The sequence below is a fragment of the Hemicordylus capensis genome, chromosome 9 (genome assembly GCF_027244095.1).
Source record: "Hemicordylus capensis ecotype Gifberg chromosome 9, rHemCap1.1.pri, whole genome shotgun sequence".
NCBI lineage: Eukaryota > Metazoa > Chordata > Lepidosauria > Squamata > Cordylidae > Hemicordylus > Hemicordylus capensis.
The window spans coordinates 20,482,426-20,494,030 of NC_069665.1; the positions used below are offsets into that span (position 1 = coordinate 20,482,426).

An 11,605-nucleotide genomic window follows, 5' to 3' on the forward strand; every position below is an offset into this window, starting at 1 on the left:
GAACTGCAACTCCCACCATTCCCAGCCACAATTTCTTTTAGTGTGGCTGGGGATTATGGGCATTGTAGTTCAAGAGCAGCTGGAGTGTAGCCTGCCCCTGGTCAGTGCTCTTGAGTGGCAGCAGCTCTTTCACACCAAAGTGTTTTCAAGCCTTTCTACCCAAAACCCCTTTAACCAGACACTACGCTTGATACCTGCTGCAGAAAAAACACATGCCCTACCAATGCACAAAGCAATGCCACCTCATCTCCCAAAATATTATCCCCAGCACAGGAAAGAGCATGAAAGATAATACAAATGAATGAGGCACTGCAACATAACGCAGGAATTTTTAGAGCAAAACACCATCAGCCTCTTAAAGATTTGCTCGTATGCAGAGAATTTTGAGATGTTTGCCTTTATACACCTAGATGCCACGCCCTGGTTGCTGCTCATATTGACAATGGACCAGTCAAGAAAGGCCAAATATTGTTACCCAAAATGCTCTAGGCAGAACTGTAGAGCAGTGGTTTCTAACTCATAAACTGGAATCCCCTTGTGGAAAGGTTATCATGAGTTCCACCCATGAACTTTGAAGAGTTCCAAAGGCAGACAAAATTCCACTTTAGTTAGAAAGCAAAAGAAAGGGAGGCATGGATATAAAGGACAAGACACAGGGAAATTTCATAAGGTAGCAGTCTGCAAAATTAAGGGCAGATAAATGGGAACTATCCAATCCTCAATCTGTGGGTGAGAAGGCAAGTGAAAACACAGACACAGACACACACTGACCAATGTCCCAAACCAAGACTGACACCACAATTTTGGAAAGCTGTTAAAGTCACAGGAAGTCATATTTCAGAAAGCTGTTGAAGTCCTAGAAAGTAGAGTTTTACAGGGATGGGGAACATTACATCCCAGTGTAGACCGTGCAACAGTTTTCCAGATCTGACAGCCCCTACTTTAACCCACACAAAACCCAATGTTTACCCCTCATCATAATATATGTATGAAAACAGCAGTATTTGCTCAATGCTCCCACAAGATGGTATGTAAGTAAAATGAAATACAAATTCATTGTTTTTCCCAACTATCATAACTTTCAAGCCATTTTTAAGGAGCTGTTTCACACTGAGTTAATCATTGCCACAATGAAGCATTACAGTGTAAGTGAGATATTCCCACCAGCTACAACCTGGCATACAATAGGTTCCTGAACACACTGTATACCAATTATATTAACTGCATATAAATAAATAGGATTAGCAGCTCTAAATCTCTGGCTCGTGGTACAGAAGCAACTGTACTAAAACTGTACCATATGGAAAGAATCACACCCCAACAAATAATTCTTGTGACCTACCGGTAAATGTCTGCTGGTGTTTTGATGTTGCGCAGCTCCGCAGTTGGGTGCCCGTTGCCGTTGCTATTCTTCCGTTTCCGTTTGGCCTCTTCTTTCTTTTCGCTGAATTTCAAAGTTGTATTTTTCCCTGTGTTTATTCGTACCTGAAGTGAAAACTCACATTAGCCACAAATAATCAGGTTTTTAATCGAGCGAATAAAGGTGAAATCTCATTGTTTAATTAGCCAGACATGTCAATTAAATCAACATTAATTTGTATGGAACATACACACACACACACACACACACACACACACACACACACACACACAGGAGGACATCGATATTCACAGGAGTTCCATTCCATGGTATAACTGCGGATACGGAAACCACAAATATTAAGGCATTGCAGCAATGGGGAGTTGGGGGTCAGGTTCCCGGTCAGGGGGCAACATTAAAAAAAGCATTGATTTTTGAAAGGGAAATGCAGGGGAAAGCTCCCTATCGTACTTAGCTGCTCCCTGAGTTGCACTGTGCCCAGAATGCTGCCAAATCGGCTGAAAATTGGCCCCAAATCACCATTTTTTCCTTTCTTTTTTAAAAATGGAGCCATTTTGAGGCTCCAAAACACAAAATGGCATCTGGAAATGACCTCCGCAGTCATTTCCGGCCACCCTGATGCACGGGAGGTCAACGTGTCCCCCCACTTTTTGGTGTGTATGCCAAGGTTGGGTACTCGACTGCGGATACTCAAATCCATGGATAACGAATCCACGGATATACCTGTTTCCCCAAATTAGGTCTTACTTTCGGAGTCTTATATTAATTTTAGCCCCCAAAAATGCACTAGGGCATATTAGCGGTACATCAGAAATTACTGCTAGGTCTTACTTTCGGAGTAGGTCTTTACTTTACTTTTACTTTACTTTCGGGGAAACAGGGTAGAGGCCCTCCTGTATTGTGCACAACTGATGCTCGTAAGAGACAAAAATTAGTACAGATTATACTGACTAGAAGAGAAACGTATTATATTAAAATCTGCAGAATCCGCAAAGTTGGCTTTGGACACCTGAACACCAGCTTCTTTGAGTCACCTACTTCCACCTCCTTATTCACAAAATCCCATTTCTTTGGCTTCTTTCACCTAGTCTCTGCTAAAACATTCTCAATTCTGCAAAAAAATAACCACCGCCAAACTAATTGATCATTGTATAAATTTATGCAAAGATAACTTGATTTAACTCGGGCTCGGCTTAAAATGTGCATTTAGACAGGAGGAAAGCCATTGTGATTGCAACACTATGCACACTTACCTAGGAGTAAGCCCCACTGAACACAATGGAACTTATTCCTGAGTAAACATGCACAAAATTAAACTGTGTGGCTGTGAAAATCAAGCCTAAACCTCTGGCAAAATCATGATTGCTGGAGGTTACTACTAGGGATGTGCAAACAAGCTCGACGTTGAGCGGTTCGGTTCAATGGTCCGGGGTTGAACTGAACCACGAACACCCCCCAACTGTTTGGGGGTTTGCAGACTTCCCCACACACACTTTAAACTTAAAAAAATTGTTTTTTGTGTCACTTATCCCCTCTGGGGGAGTTGTTGGAGGCAGTGGGAGGGTCCACGGAGGTACCCCCTCCCCCTGAATGGGCCGAAGAGCCGGCCGAACCTGGGGGGACAATGTCCTGTGCTGGTTGGGCCCCCTGATGACATACTGGGTGCACTCGGGACCTCACCTTCCAACGGTGTCCAGTCAGCTTTCCTGGCACCAAAAAGAAGGGACCTTCCTGGTAAATCCAAGTTCCTATATTCAGAATTACTAAACCCAACAAGCGTTTAACCACTTTGGGGTAGAATGTGGATTTCAATATCACATTCTACCTACATCTGCCTACATACATTCACACACACATTAAACTGAAGGATAAGAATTCAGATATACAAAATTTGTCCTTTTGACTGCTCTTTCCAAGAAGGCTCCTGAAAAATCTCAATTTCCACTTCCTGAAATGTTACTAACTCTCACATGAGAGTTGTATGAAGAGTTATGAAGAGACCCCCAACAAATGGCTAATTAAACAATCCACACTATAAAAATTCAACAATACTCGTAATACAAACCCTTTTAGGTTCCACAGTATGGGAGAAATATATTGTCGGCACAGCGTTCTCAGCGATGGCTAAATCATCCTCCTCATCGCTGCAATAATGATTTGGGTCATTAACCTGACCGCTCAACAGTCCAGAGTTGGTTACTTCTTTTTGTAAGTTGCCCTGAGTATTCGGTTCTTCTTCACCATGAACCACATTCACATCTGTCTTTTTATCGTATCTCTCTTCTTCAGAAGAGGAGCTGTCTTCTCCATTTGCCTCAAGCATATCAGTGATCCTAGACAGGGGAAGGGAAAGAAAACGAAAATTTGGTTCCAGTTAAAAGACAAACCAAGACTAGCACTTAGTCGATGCTTGAGTCTTGCTCCACTGTATATTTGGCTTTTTCTCTTGAAAGACAAGGAAAACATGCCACAGACGAATTTCTGATAACAGTGTGGGTGGTGATAATCTACTGATAAGCATGTGGATGGTTGCAAGTATGCACCACATCTTGTGATGGGATCCATTGTTTCTCATCTGGACTTTATTTTTTTTACATTAAAACTTGGACCAAGGTGAAAAGAGGTACAACCCTTCCCATGACTGGCTTGGAAGCAACTCGAATGTTGTGCCTGTTCTCAGTGACTCTTCTACAACTCCATTACTTAAGCCTTTCAAAAACATTTTAATGTTAGATTTGCATCACTGGAACCATCATCCACTCTGCTAATTTTGCCCACTAGCTTGTTTTTTATTTCTTTCCACAGATGTTAAAATGCAGCACTCTCGTGCGAACTCCATGAAACTGCCTCATACAGAGTCAGACCACCACTGGTCCATCTGGCTCAGATGGTCTACACGGACTTATGGGAATTCAGATCGGTTTTTCCTGGCCTTAGCTAGAGATGCTGGGGATTGAACCCAAGACCTTCTGCATGCAAAGCAGATGCTTTACCACTGAGCTACAGCCCCACCATGCAGCCCCACCTAAAATTTCAGCTACTTCATTATCTTATCCTCAGCTATTTGGGGCACATTGCATCTGATTTACTGAGCCTGAAATTCTAGTCTTGAACTACCCAAAGACCATATCTGACCTACAAACATATATTGGTTTTATGGCATCTGGGATTGCCATAAATGTGGGAAATGTTTGGCAAATGCCAGGAATTTTGTTAGCAATCCCCAGTGACTTCTGCTTCACAAAACTACAAATCCCAGCATTCCCTGGGAAGAATCAAGTCTGTGGTGCAGATATGTCTGATGTGCCAGCCAGAAGATTCCTTACTCACTAGAAGGATCATGTTCTCCTGTAGATAAAACCAGATGACTCAAATATGTAACTATGTCCCTCTATTTATGCATGCAAATACCTTAGCAGTTCTTCTACTATACTGTCATTTTGTTTTTTAATTTTGCAGCACCTTGGTCCTGTAAAGATCATGGTGATTTAGGGCTTCCTGTACGAATGGAACAGGACTTTGACATTCCCATTTGCTGCAATTTAAAATGCAAAATGTTGCAGCAGCAGAAAGCTATAAGACCATGACTATAATTACAGAAGTTCAGATACATAAATGCAACACTACATATGAGATCATAATGCAATAAAATTTGAGCCAGATTTTGCTCATCAAAAAGGACATGCAGGAAAACAATGCTAGTAAGAACTAAGCCAATGTTTAACGGGAGGCCTCTTTAGCTAATCCTGGACACCGAGAGAATTTCAATCAGGGTGTGGAAATATTAAAATGTTGGGTTCAGTTCTGGTTCAGGTTCTTCAGTATTTTTTTTTAAGCGTTCCAATTCAGTTCCAGTTCAAACATTAACTTTAAAATGCATTTGGTAACCAATTCAGATATTTTGAAATGGGTATGAACTGGTTTAGGTACATTTAATTCAGCATTACCTCAAACCTTTGCTTGCAATACAATTGTATAAAATTAATACAATGGTAACTAACTTCAAGAAAAATATTCACTGCTCCTTAAAGCTATTTTTGAATTGTTTTTTTAAAAGTATTTACCAACCAAATCCATACAATTGAAAGCTGGGTGCCCTATCAGTAAACCACCTACTTTGAAGCTGTTATTGCCTTTTGCGTTTAGGGGTTTGATTCTGGTTTAATGAAACTAAGAGATTTTAGATTTGGATTCAATTCTGGTTTGCTGAAAAAACCCTCTCTGAACTGGTTTTGGGGTTCAAATTCAATTTGACTCCCTAATATCAATGATCAAGATGGCTGGTGCTTTGATATCACTTGAAAACAGAAACCGCCACGAGAAATCCTGTCTCCTCCGCACACCCAGGATTGATTTAGCATCTTACTGCATTGAGAACTCCAACATGCAGCTATAAAGATACCTGTAAAGTTCACCACGGATCTCTTCTTGCCTCTCCAGTTCATCTAGTCTGTTCCAAAGCTCTTCCTCCGATTTCAAGTCACTGCTGGATTTTTCATCGGTTCCGTTTTCTTGAAGATTTGCCTCAAAAGCATCTGATGTTTTTGGTTTTGAATGAGGTTTATGAGCAGTTCTGTGTTTTCCTGAGTAATTAAACAAACATCAACAAAAGATTTTTTTAAATGCCATTATGAAGACAATGCAAATGAGAGGAGGGAAGAAGGCAATTGTAACTAAGGAATCTGGCCAAAAACACACACACACACACACACACACCAAACCCTTTTCTGTTTCAAATTACCCCTAACGTGTTTAAGTAGTTCTTCCAATGAACTGCAGCACTCTCCCAGAGTAATAGGTGCCTGATGTTACTGAAATGCCAAAGCAAATGGTCCCCCCACACTAAACCAGGAGACAGCAACCCTGGGAGGTTTTCAGTGTGGTGGCTTTGCATCTATTAGATCAACAAGGCAATTACAAAAGTTCGAACTAACAGATTCTTATAAATCCATCTAACTTTATTGGTCGGGGAATAAAATGTAGAGAAAGCTTATTCTGTGAAAAAATAAGTTGTAAGTATATACAGCTAGTTTCATGTGCCTGTAGATGAGAAAGTGGCACCATAGATATTTTTCATGAGTCACGCACAGCTGTAATGACATCATCTAGACACTGGTTCCCAACCTGGGTTCCTCCAGATGTTGATGAACGACAATTCCCAGCATTATGACCCTTTGGAAAAGTAAGGAACCAAGATCCAACAAACATCCTACAAACATAAATTGTAGCTGGGGATGCCAGGAGTTGTAGTTCAGCAACATCTGGAAGAACCCAGGTTGGGAACCACTGATCTAGACGGACTCCATGGCAGAAAGAGCAGATCTCAATATCCCAGGACTGATGTGAAAGTTCAAAGCTCCCATTAGAAAGTTATTTATGTACACTGCAAAACATGATTTTATGCTAGGTTGTTCTTTCCCCCCACATTTTTAGATGAGAAACTAAAAGGCTGGATCAAGAAAACCATTTTAAGAATTGTGAAACTGGCTAACTACTACTGTATTTCTATGCAAGTAACATATAGGATGTTTGTTGGAACTTGGTGCCTTACTTTCCCAAAGAGCCATGATCCCAAGCAGACCAATATTTCCAAAGATATTATGTGAAAGCATGCGGGAGGCAAGAAGGGTAATCCTGCAGTGCTTACAACAAGATATGTAATGAGATTTTATTTCAGAGAGGGGGGAAAGTATCAGAAACCTTCTATAATACAGCACAATGCTGCAACACGAAATGGTGTTTTGCAAAAGCAATAATTTAGGAATAATGTTCTACATGTCAGGTCTCAATTGCTGTATTCATCATCAGTATCTTTTTTGTAACCTCTGCTGGGAAATGTGTTACCACAAGAGAGTTCATCCTTGTTGCAGGAACACATTTTAGTACAAGGCACCGTATTTACCCAAACTGAAGACCATTCTAAATTTAAGACGACCCCCTTAAAATATATAGGTTAGATACAGGTTATACCTGTATTGGTCCAAAAGGAAAAAGACTCTAAATTCTTGATGGCCCCCAGTTTCTAACATCAAAGAACTTGGAAAAAAACCTATTATTGGATTCAGGTAAATACAGTAGGTTGCAGACCAAGCATTTGCAGGGAGAACAGCATTGGTTCTTAACACACAGCATTTTGCTAACTGCAGGAGTGGTGTAGAAACAGAGAGCAAGTTGCACATCAATAAATTTGTTCTTCATAACTGTTTATCCACCCATGCCCTACTGGAGATGGAAGAATAGTTTTGCTATATGGCACTGGGGACACACCAATGCTGGACAGCTTGCCCACTGAATAGTAGGTATAAGATCACTTCTTGTTGACAACCCTATTGTCAGTGGGTTGACTTACAGGAGAAATTCACGGTTCCGCATATCTGTAAGGTGTCTATTAGACACACATTTCCAGTATCCACGGATACAATAGGGTTAAAACCCATGTATCTGCGGCTCCTCGAGGGCCAGAAGCGACTGCAGAGGTCACTTCTGCCCTCCATTTTCTCTCAAGGAACCATTTTGTGGCTCATTTCTTTTAAAAATCTGCCTTTCCCCGTGATTTTTTTGAGGAATTTCTTCCTTTGGGGGGGTATTCCTGGGCGCATGGGGGACCCATGGAGCACACCACAGTAGGTTCTGGGCTGTTTTGGAGCTTTTCTGGATTTCCCCCTCCACCCTGAAGCCTAACCCTCCTTTCCCCATAGCCGTAATGCCTCGTTACTGACGGTTCCGTTACCCGCAGCAGTAGGCGAGGAATGGAACCCCCAGAAGTAACGGGGCCCTCCTGTATTTCTATTTTGAGTGTATCATTTAACAATATAAATGTCTGAATTTGTAGACTATTTCAGTTTTCAGAAGTGCCTACGGCAGAGATTCTGACACTCGAGTCCCCAGATGTCGTGGGACTACAACTCCCATCATGGTGTTGGCCCTCAGTCCTTGCAGCTGGGATGACAGGAGATGTAGTCCAATAACATTTGGGGACCCAGTTTTGAGAACCCATGGCCTATGAACACGGTATTTACTTTTATGTTACATATTTTCGGTATCAAGGCCTTCAACACGGATATATTGACGGCAGCTAATAATATAATTAGAACAAAACCATGCAATAAAACGATAAGTGAGCTGGAAAACAGTACCAAGGGGGAAACAGCAGAAATCATGGCAGTAAAGGGGCCTGTAGCACAAGAGATTAAACAGGCCTTCTCCTAGAGCTGAAAAGCCATTGGGTGGGGTGATAGGCAAGCCTCCGGGGGGAGAGCGTTCCAGAGACTAAGCTGCACAACTGAAAAGATGCTCATTACCTGTGCCACCTGCCACGCCTCTGACAGTGGGCACACTAGCAAAGGAGGGTCTCTCATAATGACCCTAGTGAGTGGGTAGTCTGGTGCAGGACAGGCCAAATTAACACACTTCAAGTCATAACATTAGAAAGCTATGGTGGTGAAACAGCTAGAGCGTTGACGTAGGTCTTGGCAGACCTGGATTCAAATCTTTGCTTAGGCGTGATGCCAACCAGGTGATCTTGGCCTAGTTTATCTTTCTCAGCCTAACTTACCCTCACAGGGTTGTTGGGAGCCAAGAAGTGGGAGTGGAGAACCATAGATGCCACTCTGGATTTTTGGGGAGAAAAGTGGGATAAAACCCAACAAGTATATTGAGTAAATTTCATCAGACATTTTTTTTCTTCACTACCACAAATGCAATACTGTACATAAAATCCCAACTGCTTAGCATATTTTAAAAAAAAATTTAAAAAAGGAAAAGAAAAACCCTCACCTTCTGTTTCAGTGCCATCACTTTCAGTTACTTCTCTTATATCCACAAAATCACCTGCTGCCTGATTGGAAAAATGTTATAAATAAATATGAATATTTGATATTACTGTTACTAACCAACAATTAAGAATGTAAGAAATGCCTTGCTGGATTAGGCTAAAGGCCCATCTCGTCCAGCATCCTTATCCAAACAGTGGCCAACCAGGCAGATCACGGACGACAGGGAAGTGGGCAACTGCCCCTTCCTGTTGGTGTTCTCTAGCACCTGGTGTTCAGTGGGGCATGCCCCCCGCAATCCTACTGGCATCTAATCCTGATGACACCCGTGGTCGGGTCTAGTGTCACATACCCAAGTGGGGCTCTGGACTCTTCTGTCTCCAACAGAAGTTGGCCACACCACAAATTTCAAAAATAGTTTGGGTTTAGCTATAATTGAGCAGATGGGTTCAAAGAACCCGGGCCCCCCCAGCTCCACCCCTCCCTATTTTCTTCATGATCTCCCTCACTCCGAGGGGCCATCGGGGAGAGGGGCAAACACGGGCCCCCTCTCCCCTAGCTATGCCCCGGGTTTGCAGTACAACACAGAGTTGGGGGTGATGGTGAATGAGCTCTGATCTTCAAAGAAGAACAAGGTCAGAAGACTACTGGACGCATGCCAATTCTAGGGCTTGCCTAATGCTGCTCTTTCGATCTTGGCCCTCGAACCTGACACACTTCGCAAAGTGCAGTCAGAAGCAGTTTGAGAGAGGGCTGGCTGCATGATCTTTTGTGTGGTGATTAGCTTTTTGATCCCTGCTCCCAAACGTCTAATTTGGGTGAAACAAGTATGACTTACATCGCTCATCTTCTGCAAATCCTCTGTGAATTCCACTCTGGATTCAAAATTCTTCCTGACTTTCTGCAAGTCATCCAGTGCTTTCCTGACATCTGAAATAGCAAAGAATCACTATGCAAGAGGTGGCATTTGCAAAATGAAAGCTGCATGACATGTTTTAAAGCAGAGCAACTGCATGCTGAACAATCATTTATCATCTATACTGTATTTATTTGAATTGAAGACTATTCTAAATTTAAGATGACCCCCCTTAAAATATATAGGTTAAATACAAGTTATACCTGTACGGGCCCCAAAGGAAGAGGACTCTGAATTTAAGATGACCCCCTGATTTCTAACATCAAAGAACTTGGAAAAAACCTAGTCTTGGATTCAGGTCAATATGGTATTTACAAAAAGGAATCTCTTTCCTCCCTTTTTATCCCGCCCGGCTTTCTAAATTTTCTCTAGGTTCAGCCTTAACACTGCACAGCACAGATACACTTTGTAACTGCCAATGGAGGCTTTGGAAGTTCCAGATTTTTCCACAATATTACCCAAATTCTACAGAGCCATTCTGGTCGGTTTACATTATCACCCATAAACATTTTATTCCACGGCAGCCAGAATAGATAATTTTAGGTCAGCTGGACAAGACGTGGATCGATCAGTGCTGCATACGGAACAAATTAGGCGGCTTCTCGGCTAGATGGATGCTCGACTCAGACGATTTATTGACGTGCTTGTCTATTTGGAAGGAAATCCCACTGTGTTCATTAGGGTTACTCCCAAGTAAGCATGTGCATTTACTTGCAGGATTCGCTCCCCAATTTACAGCAAGCTCCCTCAAGGAAGCATACAAAACAAATCCAAATAAAAACCTAAGTATCTCAAATAATAATTTTAAAAAAACAGAAACTCAAAGCAGCAGAACAATAAGCAAAAAAGAAAGAAAAGAAAAAAGCCGACAGAATCAGTAGTAATAATAATGCTAAATACCACACTAGCACCTAAAATGTGAATCTCCAGCTCTGTGAGATCTGCCTGCTTTCGTGATGTTCTGCTCTTGCTGGCTTTTGAAAACCTTTTTGTTCAGGTTTTGTTGGAGGTTGTCTATTGGCTGATGTTTATTGGCTCCTTCCTGTTTGTTTGGTTTCTTCTGTTATTACTGACTGATGTATGGCTGTTTTTGTTGGCTTTATATCATGCATGTATGGATGTTTGCCGCCTTGAGCATTCTCTGAGTGGGATAAAGATCCCTAAAAATAAACAGAACACCGGCAATAATAGGACAGACTTCACCTGTCACCTACAAGACAGCGATGGAAGCACCAGACAAACACGTCTGAGTTCCAAAGTGAGGACCACACCACAGGAAATGCCATCTTTGGTAGCCACCTGCCCTGAAAGCTCTGTGGTGTAATCCATATTTCCTGTGAATAAATTTTAAAGGTTCATTACTTAACACACACAGGAGGCTTCAATTTCCTAAATCGGGAACACAACTTTAGCCCCAACCTGAAATACAGGAACCATTTTTTAATGATTGACTAGATAGCTTTCATGCTAGCAGTCTGTATTTCTTCCACCTCCACTGCTCCCCCCACCCCACACCCTGCCCGATTTTTTCCTCTG

The 11,605-nt window shown here is 42.0% G+C and overlaps 1 protein-coding gene across 2 annotated transcripts in view; it reads right to left on the bottom strand.

The window, feature by feature from the left end:
• URI1 (URI1 prefoldin like chaperone) overlaps nt 1-11,605 on the bottom strand; it is a 60,382-nt gene that overhangs the window by 5,642 nt on the left and 43,135 nt on the right. For both annotated transcript variants that reach the window (XM_053270615.1, XM_053270616.1), the window contains exons 5-9: nt 9,992-10,083; nt 9,158-9,218; nt 5,784-5,964; nt 3,447-3,714; nt 1,343-1,485 (exon numbers count right to left, since the gene is read on the bottom strand). In XM_053270615.1, coding sequence (XP_053126590.1) covers nt 1,343-1,485; nt 3,447-3,714; nt 5,784-5,964; nt 9,158-9,218; nt 9,992-10,083 — 745 coding nt within the window. The remainder of the gene's footprint in view (nt 1-1,342; nt 1,486-3,446; nt 3,715-5,783; nt 5,965-9,157; nt 9,219-9,991; nt 10,084-11,605) is intronic.